General features: G+C 39.9%; 1 protein-coding gene across 3 annotated transcripts in view; it reads right to left on the bottom strand.

The window, feature by feature from the left end:
* Window positions 1–22,024, bottom strand: part of ppm1h (protein phosphatase, Mg2+/Mn2+ dependent, 1H) — a 31,009-nt gene extending 8,985 nt beyond the window's left edge. The window contains exons 1-6 of one of the 3 annotated variants that reach the window (XM_067502946.1): window positions 21,718–22,024; window positions 14,928–15,093; window positions 13,025–13,381; window positions 4,414–4,526; window positions 4,192–4,276; window positions 2,355–2,473 (exon numbers count right to left, since the gene is read on the bottom strand). In XM_067502946.1, the coding sequence (XP_067359047.1) occupies window positions 2,355–2,473; window positions 4,192–4,276; window positions 4,414–4,526; window positions 13,025–13,381; window positions 14,928–15,093; window positions 21,718–21,950 (1,073 nt within the window). In that variant the 5' untranslated portion in view covers window positions 21,951–22,024. The remainder of the gene's footprint in view (window positions 1–2,354; window positions 2,474–4,191; window positions 4,277–4,413; window positions 4,527–13,024; window positions 13,382–14,927; window positions 15,094–21,717) is intronic. The other 2 variants (XM_067502944.1, XM_067502945.1) reach the window with 2 other exon arrangements.
* Between the last annotated feature and the right edge of the window lie 1,004 nt (window positions 22,025–23,028).

Raw genomic sequence — 23,028 nt, 5'->3', positions numbered from 1 at the left:
CATTACAGCCACCGCGCCGCCAGAACCAGCTCACATTCTGGTCCAACAGGCTAAGGAGGGGAAGGCACAGAGCATGAGGGAGGCCGACAGACAGTGAGAGGTGGGCTGCAGACCTGTATACCTTCATTAGAGCACAGCCTTGATCATGCATGCCTTTGAGGGAGCTGGATGTTGGCGTACACCCACCCACACACACACACAGCATGTGGGCAAACAGGATGATCATAAAGGCAGGAGAGTGTGAACATGCACAGACACAGAGCTGCAGAGACAAAAATATCTTCTGTACCTATATAGAGTGTGAATCGCGCCTATAGAAGATGACACATCAATCAGTCACGCTGGCTGATGAGGCACTAATTTAAGACCCAAACGTAGCCCGGGTAAAACTGAAGCAGAACTGGCTTATGGGTAGAACCTGATTAAAAATACATCACAGACCGTCTGCACTGTTGAGGCGGTAAGCAGGCAGACGAGAGTTCTGGGCCCGATAAGGAAACACCCGCTGACTGACCTACATCTGCCGAACCGAGCGGCGCCGTAAAACACAGCCACACTAAGAGGTGCGGTCAGAAAACACACTTTTCCTCTCTCCTCAGTCACCTGCTTTGTCCTCAGTCTTCTTGTTCTTTCTTTGCCTCTCTATGTTTCTGCCACTTACATACCAATATCATAAACATGCATACTACATATGCTACTCAGGGGGTCAACATGATAAAAAGAACAAAGTGCACTTAATCAAGTACTGTACTTATGTACAATTATTAGCTACTTTACCTAATCATACTAAATTTTCTACTTTACACAAGTGTTGTACACTACATTTATGTGGCGGATTTAGTCATCAGCATGATCACGATCAACCTTTAACTTGTAATACAATGTTTCCAACTACTCAGTAGTAATATGAATAAGACAAACTGCTTAGATCTTTTCTAACAAAAAAATCTTTGGAGTCAAATGAATCAGAGAAAACATAACACTCAAGGTACAAGGACATCAGAATTGCATATAAATATATTTTATTATATTATAAGGTACATGCTTAACTACCGTTTACCACTATCTTTACCTCCGGTATTTCATAGATTTAAGAGAAGCTCAAGAAGGAAATTTCCCACAGGTTGCCCACATTTTGTTGGTTTCTGATTGCCAGCACTTTTTTGATGATGCTAAGTGGAATTTTGTCTAATGTGACTATTATTAGCAATGGTTGTAACTATGATTTTGGAACTTTAACATCTCTACCAACTGTATAAAATGAAATTAAACAGCCTGCCCCTCTCTCTACCCTGAACCATTACTTACACTTAAAGGACACCTTCACTGATACTGAACTTTCTTGTTTTGGGTCTAGTTAGAGAAGTACATGTGGTTGAATGCCATTTAAGTTCCCAACTGACTACGTTCCCTACGTTAAAATATGTCTCTACATCTAGCAGAAACATGCGTTCAAATGACATCACTTGGAGGGGAACCTTCAGTTCAGATTATGGCATCTTGTTGCTCACACTATGGAGTTTGTTATCATGGTCAATCTGCTTTTCCAGAGACCCCACAGATGACATCATCTGAATTCCCAATGATGCAAAACTCCTTCGGGTGATGTCATCTGGAGGAGTTTTTCAGCTAGAATTTAGAAGCTACATTTTAAAGTCACCCTTTAAAAGGTCCCTTGGTTCCCTATCAGTGCCCTGGTCACTTCCTTTATATCTCTCCTGGTTTTTTTTCTCTCATTTTCAAATTTCCATCTGTTTCTCAGCCTTATTCTCTCTTTTCTTCCTTCTCACACAATCTGTCTTAATCTGTCAACCTTTTTTTAACAGTCCTTCTACAACTAAACAAAGAGCCGAATCTTTGCTGTGCCCACAGAATACTTCTTGCCTTCTTCCCACATCTGAAAGTAAAGCTTTGAATGTCTATTTTCCACTGTGATGTGCACTGAACGTGATAAAGATACTCATCCAAGCTATCATTGGCAATATTCACAATTGGTTTATCATAGGAAATTACTCAAATGTAGATAATGCCTCAAAGTAATGTTTCAGTGAGGCATAAGTGTTTGAGGCTAGGTACTGCAGAAGAAATTAGTTTGGCATACATTTCTCTCTCAGGGCTCATAAATGGATCCAACTCGATACACAGAACAAGATGTTAATGGAGAAGTATTTTTTAAAAATGTGTTTAGGGTTAGATAATTTAACAGGAAGCCAGAGAAACACTTACTGACACACATATTCAAGGAGCAAAAAGGATATAAGGAAAAACAAAATACAGCAGTGTGTCTCATTTAGAATGACGAGATTCAGTCAATCATTAAGTTAGTCTATAAATCAGTGAATCGATCAACTTACCATCCCGACATGGTGAAGTCACGGTACAGCATCCTCTTCCCCACCTCCTTCCTCTGCACCCTCCTCGGGAACTCCAGATGTGTAAACTCGTTACCCAATAAGTAGGGCTGCATGTAGGCCTTTAAAGTGTAAGGAAAGAGACTGACATGCCTAAGTAACGGAAAACACGATTCCATAGTCTATAATGCTGGAAAAGAGACACAGAGCTACACGTGAACATTTGCGGCCTCTTACATTGGAATACAAAAAGGTGTAAAACAAAGAATGTTACCAACATAATACTTAATGATCAACGGCTTTTGTCTTGACCCTTCATGGGTCTCCAAAGCGGAACGGGTTGCGCACGATAATTTGGTATGAGTTTTTACGCCGGATGCCCTTCCTGCATCAACCCTCCCATTTTTTCCGTACTCGGGACCAAGGTGGCCCTTGGTGGCTGGGCGGGGCCACACCTGGTCTGGTTGGATTTGAACCCGCAGCCTTCTGCATCCCAAATCAATGCTCTACCACTGAGCCACCAGACACCCACAGTCAGTTAGATCAACAGATGATAAGCCCTCTGGGTAAATCATTTAAATATGTAAAACCAAGTGTCTGATCAATGCTTAATGCTTGATGAGTGGCACCAGGTGTGTTAAACATGGCTTGAACTTTAACTTTGAAGTCTCAAGACAGTCTCTAGCATTTTTGCTGACAGCAACAGAAATGATGGGATAAGGAAAACAGCTTTAAGAAGACCTCAAAATTAAACTGGTTAAGCTTCAAAAAGTTATAGAGTGATATAAAAATATTCCAAAGCTTATATAGATACCCGTACCAACTGTGAAATCCATAATTCAGAAATGGAGAGAATATGGACCCACTCTTCCAAGAAGTGGAAGACAAAGAATAATAACTGAAAGGTGTGCTGTGAAACTTACTTCAGAGCTAAGTCCAAAACAAACAACAGGGGACATGACAGTCCTTAGAGGCAACTGGAATAAAAGTTCACACATCATCAGTCAATGTTTTGCACATGTGTTGTTTTGTGGAAAAGAGGGTTTTGGAACCAGATTATGTGGTCTGATGAGACCAAAGTTTAATTATTTGGTCATAATTTCCATGTGAGATGTGTGACGAGAGAAAACAAAAACTCCTCTATGAGGAGAACAGCACCCTGTCGCTGATCTTTGGGGGGGTGTATATGTCTGCATCAGGCACTCGAGCTCTGCATAAAGTGGAAGTAAGGAAGAGTACGGCGCAATATCAAAGAATTTCCAAGCAATGCCTCCTACTTTCAGCCAAAAAGATAAAAATTAAGAGGCAGTGGATCCTTCAACAAGACAATGATCCAAACCACAAAGCAAAGTCCACTCAGGAATAGTTTGAAAAGAAGAAGGGACTTTTTTTTTTTTTTTACCATGGCCTTCCCAGTTTCCCGACTTAATTATCTTTTAAAACGTGTGGATAGATTTGAAGAACGCTGTACATGGCAGACATGAAGAATGGGCTGAAATAATACGTGAAAGGATACAAACGCTCTTAAAGGTTGGAGGAGGTCATAAAAGCAAAGGGTGGACATACAAAGTATTGAATAACTTTCTTTTTCATGACCATTTTTACCAAGTCAAGTCAACTGGCTTTTCATTTCTACTATACACAATGGTACACAGTACACAGTACACAACAACAGTTGTACTACTTAAATTTGCATGACAGTCAGAGTAAAGGGGGTAAGGGGGTGCAAGGTTGTGCGCTCAACTGCATCAGCAGTGTCTCAACGGGAGGGGAGGTCAGCTCTGGTACTATCTGACAGTTGTGCTCGATACAAAAGGAGTTGAGAAAGGTTTGTATTTACCAGGAACTGTAGTCGCTGTCTCTCGGACTCTGGTGTGAACTCTGCTGACATGGGGGTGACTTCCCCAGCACGGATGATGATAGCTCTAAAGGGAGACAAGTAGACAAAACAGGACGGGTTTTTTAAGCTGGAACATTGTTTTACCAGAGGTTGAGCAGCAGCAACAACAACAACAAAAATGCTTTAAATTGTTTTACTGCAAGAAAACATTTTGTGTCTCACCTGCTGTCCCCGGCGTTTCCGACATAGAGCTTCCCAAGCACAAAGACGACCACCAAAGCAGTGCAGCCACCTGAGACGTTGTAGACTGCCTTCTCCCTTTCTATTTGTACATCCTAAACACAAATACACATGCACACACGTTAACCCTTTGATTTTCAAACCCACATAATCGTCTTTCTAATCATCACAGCTTTCAAATTAGCTCAAGCTCAGTCAGATTGGATGGAGAGCGTCTGTGAACAGCAAAATTCAAATCTTGCCACAGATTCTCAATTGGATTTAGGTCTGGACTTTGACTGGGGCTTTCTGACACATGAAAATTCTTTGATTTAAACCACCTTGATCTAAAACACCTTTCAGCAGGGTCGTTGTCCTGCTGAAACGTGTTGTGCTGCTTCTAACATTGCTCTGTATGTGGCTCCATCCATCTTCCCATCAACTCTGACCAGCTTCCCTGTCCCTGCTGAAGAAAAACCTCCCCACAGCATGATGCTGCCACAACCATGTTTCACGGTGGGGATGATGTGTTCAGGGTGATTTGCAGTTTTAGGAGTTTTGCATTTAGGCCAAAAAGTTCAATTTTGGATACTTTTTCAAGGCACTGTATATAGTGTAAAATATTGCACTCATACTTAAAACCAGTCATGATGCTGTTATTAATTATAGCAGCATAATGAATTCATTTATCAACTGTGCCACAAGTGAAGGAGCAATAAAACCGAATAGAAGCCAAAAGAACAGAAGAGAAAGTTTAAAAGGGACTGCTGGTTATTACAGCATTTAATTAGCCTAGATTAATTTGGTGCTAATTAAACCAAAAAAAAAAAAAAAAAAAGATTTGAAAAAACCCCATGCTATCACTCCATTAATTAGATGAATAATTAACCTGTCAGCGAATTAATCAAAATGCTAACAAGTTTGAACCAAGCTGCTCACACGTGCTTTAACCCTTTGGTTTGCTCTCTCTAGCCATCGTGGCACCTAATTAAACATTAGGAACCGGAAGTTATCCCAAGAAAACGGATGACCTTCCTTCACGTCCCTCCATCATGATCAACAGATTGACCGGGATGAAAAAGGTTGAAGACATTTGCAGCGAATACCTCCTTAACATGTTTTCCCATCAGGGACGCTCACTACACTACAACCTGCATCTGATTGGTAAATGTGTGTGTGTTTGTGTGTGTGTGTGTGTGTGTGTGTGTGTGTGAGTGTATGCCGCTTCTATGCATCTACCTTTTGAATGACAGAACACACAAACAGGCACGCACCCATCTTCTGTATTCTTTTGTGTATGTGATTGTGTGAGTTGGGGAGGGGGTTTGAGGTGAAGAGGAAAAAAAAAAGTGTCTTTCATCCCGGATGAATTATGAATCTATAGTGAGCCATACATATTTATCTCACTGTATCTAATACTTCTTGCTGCAGGCAAAGTTTTTAGTAATGAAAATGTCTGCATACACATTTACACCTTTCTAACTTCCACTAGCTAATCTTAAAAGAATCACAGCTGCAATCTGAACTCCAATCCATAATTTGGACTTCAGTCTAACTCTCTGGATATTACATTGTTTTTAAATGTTTTAACATGTATTTCTGTCATTCTGATCACGCATTAGTGTCCCCAGCATTGTGCCGCAGTGGGGGAAGTAACTTACATTTACTTACAAATACTGTGCTTAAGTAATTTTTAGCAATTTAAACTTTGAGTATTTCCATTTTCTACTACTTCATTTCAGAGGCCAGTATTGTACCTTTACTCCACTACATTCATTTCATAACTATAGTTACTTGGAATCAGATTAAGTAAAAGAAAATAGTGAATATTCACCAAAATGTGATGATCCCCATGTAAAAGTTACCAGCTTTCCTGAAGTACATAAAGTGATTTACATTATAATTATTAGATTTAAAACACACACATATACATATATATATATATATATATATATATATATATATATATATATATATATATATATATATATATATATATATATATATATATATATATATATATATATATGATGAAATTAACATTTAAGATAATTAAATCAGCTCCATTGTTAACAGCTGCAACCATAAAACGATGAACACATTACTAAAATACAATGATGGTTTTTGTAGCTAATGACACTATAATAATAATGTAATAAGCAATAATGTTCATTTGAGAGATGTTGATTCAGTTATTTGATCATTTTGGAATATGACGGTGCGGTTCAGCACAGTGTAATACGGATATATTTTGTTATTCAGCCTACCCTCAGTGATAAAAAATTGACATATGTTGACAAAAATATAAACACCTGTCGGTAATATAATACCGTTCAGTAATTCAATTCAGTAAATCCATGACTACATCTGCCAAACTGCTTAAACTGTTGAATAATGGAAGGTTTTAGCAATGTGTAACGTAAAAACTGCCAACAGTCTCTGTTAGTTCAAGGTCTTTGGCCGCATGCCTTCCAAAGTAACAGAGAGTGGGACAGTTTGGTGTGGAGGAGAAACTAATTGGACAATTACTCTGATCCCAGTTCACTGCAGAGTTGCAACCAGCTGTGAAGGTCAGGGGAGTTTGGACTGACAAAGATACAGTATTTGCATAACTGCGGATTGCAAAATACTGTACTTCCCATGATAAACGACTAATATTTGATGAATTACACTGTGTGGCCTCTTGTCACACTTCACTGGAGCCTCACTGGGTGCAAATGCACCAAGAAAAATGTCATGCGTTTGGTAACATTTTTCTCCCCCAAAATAAAAATAAAAAAACACAAAGAGTTTAAACAAGATTTGGTAAAACACCATATTGCTGTAAAACATTGTAGCATTCTATTCCATAATGATTAGTGTGAGTGACTTAACTTACAAATTGTTTCACATTGTACGTTCAAATGGAAACCATTGCATAATTGTCTTGTGTTGAGTCTCCTGTATAGATGCTCTACACAGCAGCTGCTTGGTCAGACCAGAAGATGTACATGGAAGAGAACAGTAGGGGTCTTGATGAGTGGCACCAACAAACTAGTTTATTTAGCTATGGCTCTGGCACTGAAGAGGTTCATGTTGCCATGGTGAGATCGGGTGGAGTTGGAGGAGGTTAACGATTGAGTTAGTAGAGATCAGTGGAGCCCTGATTGACATTTACATCGCTCAAATGAAATACAGTAGAGCAGCCTCAACCAGACTTGTTCATGGAAGTAGCTGACAGAAAATTACTGAATGCCATATTTGGTATTACTGCTGGAGACAATCTGGTCATTCCCAAGTTTTCAGGAGCATTCAGAGGTATCTTCAGTAGTCCACACTGTTGATGAGGCCGCCGACTGTAGGCTGCAGTGCACATTCACACCTACAATGTCCGTGATACGCACATATGTTATCAGAATGACAGAAATGAATGGCTAAAAATAATCTAATGCTCAGAATCAGACTATAGTTCAAAGACGGCAGCTGTGATTTTATAAATTTTTTTTAGAACAACTAGTTTAACTACCATAGAGAGACAGCAGCTTAAAACCTACGTGCTTCAATATAAATCAGTAGCTTCTTTTCTCCACACTGTCGTGTTCAATTAATTGCAGGTTCAAAGCTCAGCTCAAGGAAAGACATTAACGTTACTGTAACACCGTTAATTTAATCATATTGCATTTATCCATCGTTATATCAGAACAGGTTAAATAAGATTAGATTTAATCTCTACTGTATTTTCTCTAATTTATGTAGCTAACTTGCTGGCTGCTAGATGCTAACGGCTGGACTGAAGAAGCATGCCAGGCATAATACGGTTCCCACAACAGAAATACACCATTTATATGTCCAACATTATATATAACAAATGCCTAAATATTTAATTTTGGAGGTTTTAAACCAGACTTCTCTTCTTTCTTCTTCTTTGAGCCGACCAGCATGTTTTGACTATCGCTGTTAGCTGATTGGCTTAATCGATAAGAAGCCACGTGATTGGCTGAGCCCCTGTGAGCTCCTGCCCTGACCCTGCAGGTTCACAGATGTTTCCCAGGTGTGAAAACAGGGTCGGAAATCCGACCTAGAACACTATAGAAAATGAGGCCAAATAACCTGAAAATACTCTGAAAGGACAAAGCTGAATGTTTGCAAATGTTTCAGAACTTTGAAGACAGATTTGTCATGTTTAAAATTGCAGTTTTCAGATTTTAAAAGTTTATTCTAACACACTTTGTTGAGTTTTAGTGCTGCCTTTTTATAAACTTTAATAATTGTTCTGTTGTTTTTCCTATTAAAACAGGCTGAATATGAGCAGATGAAACATTTTGGCAAATGTCTGAAAGAATTGAGCTCAGTCTCTGAATAGACTGTGTTGAATGTTTGCACAGATTTGCAGCATTGAAAAGAAAGAATTTTTTGAAATGTTTAAATCCTATTACTCAGTTTTAAAAACCATAATTTTCACATTCAACCTTTTTTCAACCTTTTAAATGTTGGTTTTCAATGTTATGACATCTTAGCCTTATTTCACCCCATAATTATTATGATTTTGGGTTTTGCTGCCATGAAGGCCAGAGTCTTCACAGCAATAATTAAACCAGCTCACTTGCCCAAGTAGAAGAAAAGAATGAATCTTAAAGCTTGTGTTGATTACACGAGTCCTTGACAGGAGTTTGTTTTCATGGCCATCTTGTTCATGAGTTTGCAGAAGGAATAGGAGAGTCGGAAGCTTTTAGGGATAAATACGGGGACAAAAAAAAACTAACTCTGAGACCAGAGGTGGCAGAAATAGAGGTTGGAAAAGATGGAATGCTTTAGGGCTCACTCACTGTCTCTGCGTATCATTAACCTTCCATGAACACACAGCCATAATATTCTGAACATTCACAAAATACACACAAAAAACTAAATAGAAACGTATCACTTGTGGTTTTATGGTAAATGGTAAATAGTCTGCTTATAAAGCTCTTTTACCCAAAGCGCTTTACAATGTACAATGTTTTACATTTAAACACACACACACACACACACACACACACACACACACGCGATAGTGGTGGCTGCCATGCAAAGTGCTCACCTGACCCACCAGGAGCAACTTGGGGATCAATGTCCTGCCCACGGACACTTCGACACAAGGGCAGGAAGTCGGACGACTTACCTGCTGAGCCACAGCCGCAATGGGAACAGTATGCAACAAAACCATCCTGGGGTCTCAGGTGTTTTCTGGGTGTTAAGTGGCGGTTTTTATGCAGATTATTTAAACTACAGGTAGAAGCTATAAAGTCATAAAAATGTATTTTTATAGGCCAGTTGTTTACCAATGAGCTCATCTTCCAAAATGTTGGAAAATGTGCTTACTGGTAAACAACTAGCTAGGAAGATATACTAATCACTTAGATGCTTCTGACTCTTTATACAGAGGTAATATGTCAATTAAACCAGTTCACACATGTTCATGTACCGTAGAAATTCAGTGAGTAAAGGATTTAGATTGATACCTAACCTTTCCAACAAACTGACACTTCCCATTTAATAAAAAATGAGCTATATAGAGGAAAATATAGATTGTACAGAAGTTATAAACAGAAGGTAGAAATCGCAGAAATCCTCCTTACTGTCCATGGCTTGGGCTAATTTTAATAAGTGTTTTAATGCACAGATCATTATTAGGCAAAGTTCATAATGTCAATCATTAGCTAAGCACCAGTGATGTGCAGGATTTCTTTCTTTTGTTCTCTTTTTGTTGGTCTTTAAGCTGAAGCATCCATCACGGAGACTTTGAGGTACAAAAACATTACAAAAATGCAAAATCAATCATGAAGATACATGACAGCCAACAGGTATTTTATAATATACCTAATATTGATAGATGAGAAAATAAAATACTGTAATCATCTGTAAAAACAATTACATGAAACACAAAACAGTGAACTTCAAATACCAGCATGAAATACTTCCGTGAATCACAACTTTAAACCACCATTAGACAGTTTTCTAGCTGGTTTGAAGCAAAGGAATCCAAGACCTTGAAATGCATTTCAGTTGCATTCTCCTTCAAGAACGAATGGATACACAGAGGGTAAATAAAACAGCATATTCAGAGCCAGACAAAAAGCTAGAGAGGCATGTAAGAGTAGAAAGGGGCAGCAGAGAGAGACGGGTTTGTTGATTGCTAGGAGTCGTGGGTAGATATGTTTATAAGAAAGAAAACATGAACAGTGATGGAAAAAAGCCCACGTGTTGACCATGCACAGTAAAAGTGGATCATAATTTTACCATCACGGGATGTGAACTCTACTCAAAAGCGGATTACTGCTGATAACTGCTATGCTAAAAGTTACTGAGACAGTACAACCACCAACCTCCTATAAATCTATTGTAGTCTACTGTCAGTCAAAGCAGAGATTTAACGAGACCAAATTACCTTAACATTAACCACAGATTCACAAAAGACCTTTCAACTCATTAACTGATTGTCATACTAGCATTAATTACACCTGCACACACGAAGACCCAAGTCCCCCAGTACCTGGTGTTTCCTATGGCTCTTGCAGCAATGATTAGATGCACACTACCACCTAGTGTTAGAAAGCTGAAAACACCATACATGCATTAAGTAACTGCATTTTCTAATTGCACTGCCCACAAGTAACTCTACTAGATATCAAATCAGTCTATTAAGTTACAAATTTTAAACTTAGAATTGTTGGGTTATATTTGCTATATTGCTTCAATTTGCATTGATTACAACACTACAGTATGTATTTTAGATGTTTTCTCAAGTAATTCACATTTTCCAGCTCCTTCAATGCAAATATTGTCTTGTTAGTGCTTTGTTTTGTACGAGACACCACTATGATCGCTGAGAACTTGGAATTGGTATTTTTGTTAACTGTTTTTAGGAAAATGGTACATTACCACCACTTTTGTATAAAGGTTGATTTATATTCGTTTACAATGTCTATTTATTATCTCATATTTATTTTTGCACAGCATTTTATTCTATGGTGAAAGAGAAACAGTATTTTGAATCTTTAGTATGTCTTGTAAATAATACAAATTGGCAATAAAAGCATCTTTAATCTTTGGTTTGATTGAGGATCTTTGAATCTGAGGGGAATCAATCCTTTCTGTTGTATTGTATATTATTAAAGTTGTGGGCTTATTTAAACTGGCTGGCATGTATTATATTATTTACAGTATGTAGCAAACTATGAACTACTATGAGTAAACCAAACAACAAAGAGTTTTGACAGCAAGGCAAGAAGAGGCTGTCCTCTCTCATTGTAACAGTATATAGGATCACTGCTCTTTTGTAACCAGCCGAGGGCAAAACACAACAAAGACAGTTTACGGAAACCCTCGTGTTGAAACTAAGGCCAACGACCTTTGACCTTTTCCTCCTCAAAGCCTGTCAGGCAGGTCTGCCCTGCCAGCCCAGCCAGATGGTGAGTGCATGAGTGTGACCTGCAGTAGCTAGATAGGAGAAACACATCACTTCTTTAGGCTCTGGGACTGCACCTTCATCCCAAACACTCACTCATCTTTCTTGGCTGCAGCTTTGGGTTTGTTACTCAAACTATTTATCATATTGGTCATTACTCTGTTCAAAATTCCCAATATTACTGTACTCAGTACTCCCTGTGCAAAGTAACTGTTACATTATTTGTTACATCACTTGGACTGAGATAGAGTAATATCAACCACGTTTTAATTAATTCATTTTATTAACCACCGTCCTGCGCCATAGTTATAATTAATTATTTAATCTAAACTGTAATTCAGAAGAGTCAATTTGTTGACTTGATAGCTATATAATGCATCACTTAAAAGTCAGATGATTGTGTTTGGTGCAGTACTACAGTCACTATAAATAGCATACTGAAAACAAAGAGGGACATAAAGGAAGGAATTATGCTATAGTAATGTTTAAGAGGCCTCAATTAATATGAATATTCACCCCAGTTGGACTTGCATGTAATAAAGTACATCCACAGCTCTTTGTGATGAAGAGAACCACAAACTTTTCTCCTAGAAAGCATTTCAAAGTGACGTGTACTGCACACAGTACACTGTATAGTATGCACTAAGGAAGTACTACAGTAAGTGCATATAATTGCAGGTCAGATTTAACAGGAAACTGATTGATGTTTGTACACATACCTTTCGAAACCAACATCAGTAAACCGAGAAGATTATGTGCATTTTATTTGACCTTATAACTTCAATGACTATCGGTTGAATTAGTGCGCCTGTATCACGGTTCAATGGATGTTAAATTAGAATAGTGACTGTAAAGTCTGTGTGTGCATTCTCTCTTTATGAAGGACGTGCGTTCTGTTGACAGAGTTACTACACATAGAACCAGGGACGAAGCGAAAGGGGCAATATCGCTGATGTCGAAGCTGCAAATTAGTAACAAAAGTAACAACACACAGGAGGCATCATTAAAAAGTTTCCTCCAAGGTCATTTTGATGAAATGCTCTACTGGATTAGTAATACAGAAGCAGAAACAGTATTTTTACTAGGGTGTTAGGGTGAAATTCTCCTATTTCTTTGTTCGACATGGGAATTAGTTAGAGTAGAGTAGTATTATTGCCTTATCTATTACGCACATAAGCATATGGCTCTTACCATATCTTTGAAGGCGTTCTCGATTGCTCCAATCACCAGGCTCTCATGTGAAACCTTCTTCTCAGTAAAGAAGCGTGTGGGTGGTGTGCTCGGTGACCCCGGAGCCCCCGCAGCGCCCCGGAGAGAAGCGGCTCTGGTAAGGGCACGCTGTGACGTCGGACTGAGGTGGTGATCGATGGGTTCCTCGCCCAGGCATGTCGGGGGCAGCAGGTTTGGAGTGCAGAGAATTTCCATCACCTCCTGAAGGTGAAGGGCAATGTGGTGATGGAGAAGGCGGGAGGCTAGTACAGCTGCCCCAGAGCCGGCGTGGCCATCAAACAACGCCCAGTAGTGGAAGGTCAGGTCGTTAGAGATGTCCTAATACGGATTAGAGACAAACGCGGCTTGATTAATCACACATTTCACCAATTAGGTCTGCTCCCCCACTTCTATATCCTGAAAAAAACTGTTTAGGATCACTAGTTCACCAGAGTTCATAAATTAGATGTAAAGAGAACAGCTCATGGCTACTGAAAGTAACCAGAAGGAGGGAAAGACGACATTAACCGGATACAGCTGTCATTCATCCTGGCCAAAGTTGATATTGTCAACACACCATTCAAATGTTTCCCAAAGCAGCAGTTCAGATTTAGTCAGATTGCTTTCAGAGGGCTGCGGCCAATTCAGTGATGTCTTCTGAACTGAGAGTACTCTTCCTGCCAACAGCATGTCCATGAATGGATAAACCTGGTCGACTGTGATGCTAATGTATCCTCTGGCACCAGTGGCTCAATCTGCCGGTTTTAATATGGCCGACATGATGCACTCTGTATTCCAAACCTGGACCCAGTCCTGTGTGTTGTTAAGTGCTGAATCCCACTCGATGTTTAGACAAGGTGTCCTGTGATGTGGTTCATTCACCTTTAAAAAGTGCAGCAACTCTATGATGACGTAAACATGCTGTTAAAAGGGGAAGATGGATTTCTTCTGCAGGGGGGGGGGGGGGGGGAGAATCTAACTTCACTATACTGCATGTAGACCATTGTGAACACATTGCATGTATCAAAGTGTTGACTTTGTGTGCATTTGTTGTGCATTTCCGTTAGAGCACTTGAAAGGCTCTTCAGTCCTCCTATTGGTGTGGAATCACTGCAGTAGTGAGTCATGAGGTACTTGCATGACTTTGCTTTAGGCTCTGGGTGAGCCTGATTAAAGTACTGGTGGGCTGAGAGAAAAATAAGCAATAGTTTTACTTGATATACAGTATATTGCTTTTAAAAGAGTGCTTTCAAATGCCTAATGATAATAAAGTACTCATTATAATCCACACTGTAAATCGTACACTGCCAAAGAAAGCGCAGACAAGCACATAACAGGTTTTTATGAGTAAATGCATTTGCTTGCCTGTCTATAGTTTAGTTGCAGTCAAGAGCAGTTAAAGGACACTGTCCTGTACGCCCCAATAAACTGCTGATGGGAAAGGATGATAGGACGTTAGGCCCCAGGGACAGAGTAGGACTTCTTCACTGTGATCATTACATGGATTTCATCATTGAATATATTTGAAAAGCTTCTGTCAGTGATGAGTTCTGACATTTATTCAAAAAGATGGTCCAACTCCAGTACATGTGTTTGTATATTCAACTGAAGATTACAATTCAGTTTTTATCTTCGTGTCATAAAATGATTTATTTTATTTTGTTTTTTTTAATCACAGCACACATATTTATCCATCCTCTTGGTATGTGATTCCATTTAGGGCTAATAAATGGAAAAGAACAGTAACGGCTCTCAGCACAGTTTGTATTTTGTTACTGAAAATCAACTCAACACGTTTTGTGGTCATGAAATGTTATCTGCAAAATGTCATTTAAATGGAAACGGAATCTTTTTTGATCGAACCAAATCCATCAGCATGACTCACCGGGTTGTCCCGGAGGCCCAGGCCCTCTCCATTAGGCAGAGAAGATCTCCTGCGAGTCATGGGCATCCTGTTGGGTGTGGAGGGTCCTGCAGGTCTCCTTTTGACTACCAGCACTTCACAGCAGGCCTGGTCCTCATTTAATGTGCTCTTTCCGGCATTTATCACCCTAGACAGAGAGGCAATAACAGATAAGGCCATACATAACAAAAATTAGTGTAAGTGTGACACACAATGTACATCCAAATACATCAAAGTACAGATGTGCACTGTGCAGTAAAACTATTGTTAATTCAATACTATGAAATATGTATTTAAAAACAGAAACTCATCATCACTCACATCACTTCAAGTGCATCCTTCTAAGGGATGTCTTCTTGACAAACACATGGTTGTAAAAGCTCACATTAGGCAGGTGCAGCATATAGACGCTGTGATATTTCATCCTTTGTAATATTCTTAGAACTACTCTCCAATAATTAATTACTATGTAAAAATTTGCCTTTATGACAAAAGTTTGCTACAACAAAGTGTAGCCATGTGCAATGAAGTTAACTTTAAATATGCATTTCTTTTTTTTCCTTTTTTTTTTTATGCGTGTCAGACAGTGGACAGAAAGATGCATAATGCAGAATTTTCATTCTACAACATCTAGCAGATGGGGCAATGCTGCTGCTGCTGCTGCTGCTGCAAGCTGCTGTAGTAAAGACAAAGCACACGCAGCTTAACAATACCCCAGGCATTCTCAATTTAGCCACACAGTAGCCTGTCTATATTAGGTCTACAGTGGCCCTGTTAAAACTGCAAATAGTTGATGAAATTGGTGTAAATCACGTGGATCCAAGGACAAAATATGAAACATAACTATTGCTGTGGAAACTCTGCAGGTTCAGTAATGACATGGAAATGTGACAGTTATGATTTCTTCCCTATGACATATTCAATATAAATAATCCTAATTGGTCCCAGGTATGAACATGACAAAAAGGGGGTCCTGTGTTTCCAGGTAAGAAAACACTGTGCGCATATTTACTCAGAAAAATCATCTTACTTGCTATGTGCTTTTCACCAATAAAATAAATGGCACACAGGTCTGAATGAAATGCAGAAGTTGTCCACAGAGCTGCCCATAACATCAACTATGGTTCCTACGTACAGTAAAGTTGGAAGGGGGCTCACTTTGCATCGGAAAAGATGAGTCAATCAATCAACCAGTTGATTTCTATCCAAAGCCACCTGCCCAAAATTTAAAAATCAATTACTTTATTTACTAAAGCTTCAATATGTGATAATTTGAGAATCGAGTTACTTCAGCTGTAGTATAAGACATAAAAATGGAATCAACGCAGGGAGTCAAATGCTGACACTGTGTGCACCCTTTCCTGGAGCATGTGACTTTCCCCGTGCTGCTCTGTAAGTTATGTCAGGGGAGGGGTCACCAACTTACCACAATAAGATCAGTTATAAAGGATATCTTATCAGCCCTTTGCAAAGCTTATTACTTATCACTGTGGAAATTGTCTCTGCACACACTGAAAACATGGACATATTCAGCATTTGACTTTTATTGTCCATAACATACTTCAGTAATATTCTAACTCAGTCACAAGTTACAAGTGCTGCTGTCTAATGTGTGTGTGTCAAACAATATTACCATTAAAATCAACTTGGAAATACGTGAAACCTGCTTAATCACAGTTAACAATTAGCTGAATATTGCTGTGGTGTAATGAAAAGGCAAAGGAAAGTCTGAATTTGAGAATAACCTGCCTAATATCATGGCATCCATCCATCCATAAAAGGCAAGTCAACACCCAGACCATAGAAAATGGTTACTGTGAATTTGTAACCAAAGTGTGAGATTTCGCAAACACAGTCAAATCAATCAATAAAATGATGATATGCTCTGGAAGTGACTGTTTCTGTGTGGTTAAGTGTTTAATGGCTTAAAGCATGCTAAGGCAACACCACGGTCCTTTAACTTATTCCCTCTTTTCTAATGAATAGCAGCCACAAACTTCATGTGCTGTCATGTATATCTAAGAGCAGAGAGTGATATGCATTTTGAAGCTAGCAGATCACAAGATTAACAGCAGTCGAGCTTTGAAGCCTTTCATCTCTGAAATGAAAAGAACCACCCTGAGGCACGAGCTGTGTCCGAGAGCAGGGCTGTCAGATTCAGTTACCTAATTTCATTTCTTCACATTGCAGACAATGGCTCGACCTTAAATACCCTGTCCATATCTGTAATGTACTGTGCTGTCTTGGAGAGTTTTCTCCTCAGTTACACTTTAAGCGAACTTTTGACACAATGATATAATCAGCAATATCAAGTTTATCCTAGGAATATTACAATATATTCAACATGTGAACAGTGCGCAAAATGTCTTAGATAAATTCTTAATAATATCTGCTATGTGCTGAATGTGTAGCGGTGGTAAACATTTCTTCACTACTTTTGATAATTACCTGAATAGTTTGTAATGAAAATCAACAGTTTCTATTATAAATATAAAATAATATCAGTATCTTAGTAAAACTTGCTTCCGGGGGTGATATGGTTTACAATTTGAAAGCTGAACTCTTGCTCTGTTCTGTGATCATTCATTGTTTCTATCTTCTTGCACAACCAAAACCGCAGCATGCAAAGCCAAGATGTGGAAAAACGAACCTGGAGGCAATAAACACCACACACACACACACACACACACACACACACACACACACACACACAGGTAATTATGGGTTTTCAGGTTAGCTATTGAACAATGGCATTCACACAGCCTTCGCACTCATGTTTCATCATGTGCGCATGTTTCCAGAAAAACAAATGTTATGTTTGTTGTATGTTTTTTTTTTTCTACATACATTGGGTCATATTTCTCTGCAGGACACGAGCCTTGTCGTCCCTCATAGTTCTTGGTGTTTTTCTGTTGTTGTCGTAGACTTAAACATCTGTCTTTATATTCTTATAAGGTTTTATATCTAAGATGTAGTTACAACATTTATTGCACTCGATTGCATTATATAGTTTTATATTTTTGTTTGCTTTTATTAAGCTTTATTTTGCAGGTTTTTGCAACTGTGCTTTTGCTTTCTGCTGCACCATCACAGTTTCCACGTGCATTTTGCTATTTTTACAGCAGCCGGCACGATGCGTAGTGATGGCGCCCGTGTTTTCCTTTTTGTAATGATCAGGGTGCTGCTGAGGTTGCGGGAGTATGGGTTATCGGCACAGTGTCGGTGAGAGACAGTAGCTTTGTCACAATTTTTCAATTCTGTCCTCTCTCGACACCACTACTCTGCTTTGACAAGAAAAAGGTGGAATGAGGTGAAGAGAGCAAACAAGTGGAGGAGCTAATAAAAAGTGGCGCTCGTGTTATTGTTTTCCTCCTATAAGTGAATGCTCAGTGCAGACAAACCTTCTGTCTGCTACATTTTATGTTACAGTAATTCCAACATGGTTACAGCAAGATCAAACCCTCAAAAGCATCAGAAAGCATCAGAAGAGGCTTCTCTCAACTCCTCTACTTTTTCCCAATGCCAATCACTATGGCAGCACTGTATCCAAATAGCAAACCCAGCACATACACAAGAGAACGATTAGTGGTCAGTGCTGCTGTGCACATCAGGAGAGAAAAAAAAGCAATTGGAGCTGCAGTGCATGTAGTGTGTCTGCAAAAGTAAGGCGTCTACCGTATATGCATTGGAGAAGTAAGAGCAACACAAGTTGACAATATTCACTGATCCATTTAAATGATCGTGCTGACTGGCGCTGACAGAGCACCCACTCAGAAACAGTGCATCTTCCTTGTAAAGCTGAATGGCTCCTCCTGTCTAACCCCAACCCGTTCAGAGAGGGCTACTCGGAAGCTTCACACTGTTCAGGATCTTCACACACTGGCAGACTGACTTTAGGGCAACCTTTCACATAATTCAGAATGCAGAAATAAATAGACAAGATGATGACAAAAATGTTATAAGACAATCAGAATTTGCAGCACACACACTTTTCAAAGTTTCTGTTTGTATTTACGTAGGTTATAAATATTGTATGTTACTGTACATTCAATATGTATAACAAGATTAGACAAGAGTCTACAGTCAAGCCAGCGCCCAACTCTAACAACTGCTATAGTTTTTGTTTGAGAGAGCTCAGTTAAAATGGCCACAAAGTAGAAAATTACCAAAGACATACACAATATGGCCACTACCACGGAGAAAATGACTGAAAACAAACACAAAATATCCAAACAAATCAAGCAAAAAAGAAAGAATTGAAGGCCCTTCCCCTCTACAGTATGTTACTAGGGGACCTGGACAACATAAAGATTCTCAGTTATACAGAGGAGGTTACTTGTATCTGGAAGTTGAGTCATGGCAACCGGGCTAACAACCAACAAGAAAGAGGTCCAGTTGCTATGACTCATCTTCCACATTAGACACAGCGGTTATTGGCATACTGCTCAATATGATGCTGATGCTTCACGTGTGTGTGTGTGTGTGTGTGTGTGTGTACTCTCCCGTCAGCAATGTTTTCTTGCTGTAAATGAAAAGAAGCAAATTAGTCGTGAAATCCTAAATGTTACATCTTGTGCATGTAAAACTTTCTGATAGCAGCGGCCACGGGAGCCCCCGATTCTTCAAACACACTATAACCATTTATCCGTGGTTTCAGTTTTATCAGGCTGATCTACTGGTACCTGGTCTCGTTAACCCTCCTGAGAAGATGTGTATGGATCCCATCATCTCACTTGGGCTCAGGTTTTCTCTGCAGGCAGTTGCACTTCACAACAACAAAGCCTGCTGCCCAGCCAGCTGTTGACAAATCCCCAATATGGCTGAATTCTGGCTGATGCTACAACAAGCTGGCACATACAGACACACACCCCTGGCAACAGAATCACGTCTATTCACAAAGTAGTGCTGAAGAATTACACATCCTGTTTGAATACAATATGCTAATTTTTATGACACAATAATAAAATTGAACAGACAATAAACATATACTTTTTTTTAACAAAACTAAAATTGCGCAACCCACTTTTGTACAAACGTGATTATAGGATGGTTTAAAAATAGAAGCTAATTATCACTGTTTCTTTTCCTTTCTGACAAAAGTTCTTCATAGGAGATCAAGATGAGAAGAGGTTGTATAACAGAATCTAACAACAGATTTCTTTACTTTGTTGAATGCAGAAGCCATTTACTGTAGATCTGGGAAAAATAAAACCCTAAATATTCTATTCTACATTATTTATTTTAGCTTCAATATGAATACACGTTGTTCTTAACATCCATCTCTATGCTGCCAAAGTTACCCTGCCCTGGTCATTTCTTCTAAACCAAGAACATTTGCCTGAGGGAGGTCGACTGGATGGGTCGGCCGTGTTGAAACAGAATCGTGCTACTGTAACGGGCACGACAGGACGGCGGAAGTTTAAATATTAGATGCAAAAAGCTAGTGGGAGTTTCTGCACTCGGTGTTCTCACTGAATGTTCTAACATCACTGATAAAATGATTAAGCTCCAGGAAACCAGCACACCGTTATGATAACCAATAAACAGCATGAAGATGAGACTAAGATAAGATGTCATATGGTCAAAATACGGAACAAACTAACTCTTATGTGAATTGGTGAACCCGGGGTATTAAACCGCTGTGTCACACACTGTGTGACCTCCATAGTTAGGGGACTGCCTCATTAACCAACAGGCCCTGCTGATACTTTACATGGGATTGAATGAGCAGCGGAGACTGTGGCTCTTTGCTCTTGGGCATTAAACCCATGGGCTTAAATGGCATTTCAACTTATTTTCTGAGTCGTGCCCCGTCAAAGGTTAACTACAGTAAATGTGATAAAAGGAAAAGTGGTTTGTTTATGCACAGCAGACGCAGGTCTTTGCATGCTGCTCTTGGGTGCATGCAAATATATTCCGTATCTCCCTTTCGCAATTGTTGCCATAAGGAAAATGTCAGAATAGCTCATCAAGTCCCAATTTTCTCATGCTTTGCAGCTTCACCTCCATACAAGTTATGACAGCAAAGCAACAATGTGGCTTTTCCTGAGTCAAGCAGCTGCTCTGAATGCAGTTTATAATATGGCCATTTAAATCATGACACAGCCAGTTTGTAATGTAAATGCATTTGCAGGAAGGATGCACGGAGCTAAGTGGTTTCTGTATGTCTATAAACACAAGATGCGATATCAATAATACAGCAGATGATCTTACTGTAGGTCTGGTTACGATTCTGGCTACACTTTTTAAGTCGTCAGAGAATGACTTTTAGTGTCTGCCAGGGCAAATATGCCAAACCTTTGTTCTACAGGTGATTATTCTATTTTCCATAGATTATTAAAGGATTATGGCTCGGTTTTACCAGCTTTACCAAAGCAAAACACACACGCAGTTGTCCTGCTATGCCTCATATACATAAAGGAGTAAATATGTTGTATTTATTGTTATTGTTGGTGAAACAAAAGAATGTTGATCTCATCTCCTATGTTTCATCTCCTAAGTCTTCACCGATAATAACCTACATACTGAAACCTTCTTTATTGTTTCTCTCATCTGCCATCAAACAATGAAACACTGGCGAACGGCCTCTGAGACTCGATTAAAGTGACCTTGTATGTCTAGCAGAGGAAATCGGTTGCACCCTGATATAACATGGATGTGTTTACGCTTATGTGGGGAATCATAATGAGGGGCTGCATGGCAGTGATCTCAGTGGTCCAGGAAGGATGCTCTGTGCTGTGCAAGAAAAGATGGACGCATACAGGTTACTCACTCTGCGTAGCCGGTGGACCACGGCAGCCGCTTGGTCTCCTTTGGTATGAGGATCGGTCTCGCGATGTGGTCCGCCGAGCACTCCACTTCGTCCGGCGACAGCCCCAGGAACTCCGGTCTGCTGTACGGGAATTTCAGCGGCAGATCCGAGCAGCCGGGCTGGTCTCCGTTGGGGCCAACAGCCATCATGCCCCCCATAAAATTGGCCACCGCCGATTTTACCCGCGTGAGCATGGTCCTGTGGCAGCGTGGGTCCAGGCGAAGTGATTGCGTGAGTCTCCGCCCCCCTCCTCCTCCTCCTCCTCCTCCTCCTCCCGACTGATGACCGCACGGCGACGCGGTTTCGCGGCGTGGAAAAGGAAGACGAGCAGCGGCCGAATCAACTCATTCAGCTCAGCACTGCCTCCGTAAACGCGGAAATACCATCCGGACAAACACTGGCAGGCGGCGGTGCACGATAGTCACGTGACAAACCGGTTGCTGCCGGTGCGTTTGGGCACACTGGCGTTTGAGCAGCTTACCGTTAACCTGCTGGAGGTCATGCGTAATCCCGGGGGGACGATTTCTGCTGGGCAGCAAGGCCCAGGGGGGCTGCTGAGCCCTGCTTGTAGGAGTGGAGAAGGCAGAATCCTGAATGTAGGTCATCTATCAAAAATCCACCACTCCTCAACAATTTAGTTTCTATTTTATTCATACGGAGCAGTGCACGAAATACAGAATACACACACAGCACTAAAATAAAATATATTTATATATGTATTATAATATACCTGGAAATGCATAGAAGTACATAGAAAATGAGTGACAACTGGCAACACAAGTTAATTAATAAACTGGGTTTTGACAAGTAATAAAGCACACAAGCACAGAAGAACCTCAGCATAAAGGCTCCAGTGGAGGACGTAGAAGCAACATATACCTAAAACTATAACTAGACACAAATGTACATATGCAGTAGCTTCTTTCTCAGTTTTCATGACTGAAAACGCCTCTTTGCTCCCCCAGATTCAGGATTTAACACGTGCTCCGAACTGAGTCAACTGAGTCGCACTGGTCACATTGCAAAACAGAATAAAGGTCAACACAAAGCAAAAAAGTCGCCCCCTTAATAACAGCCGGACGTCATATTTGTGTTAAAGGTCTCCGATCACTCTTTCCAAGACTTTGAGGATTTACCTAAAACGACTCAGTATTAAAGTATTCATGCCTCTTTGAAATGTTCCCCATTTGTCATGTTACAACCACAAATGTAAATGTTATTGGGATTTTACGTGGCAGACCAACACAGAGTGGTACATAATTGTAAAGTGAA

Source organism: Channa argus, chromosome 4, assembly GCF_033026475.1.
Source record: "Channa argus isolate prfri chromosome 4, Channa argus male v1.0, whole genome shotgun sequence".
Lineage (NCBI taxonomy): Eukaryota > Metazoa > Chordata > Actinopteri > Anabantiformes > Channidae > Channa > Channa argus.
This window is presented reverse-complemented; position numbering and strand designations above follow the sequence as displayed.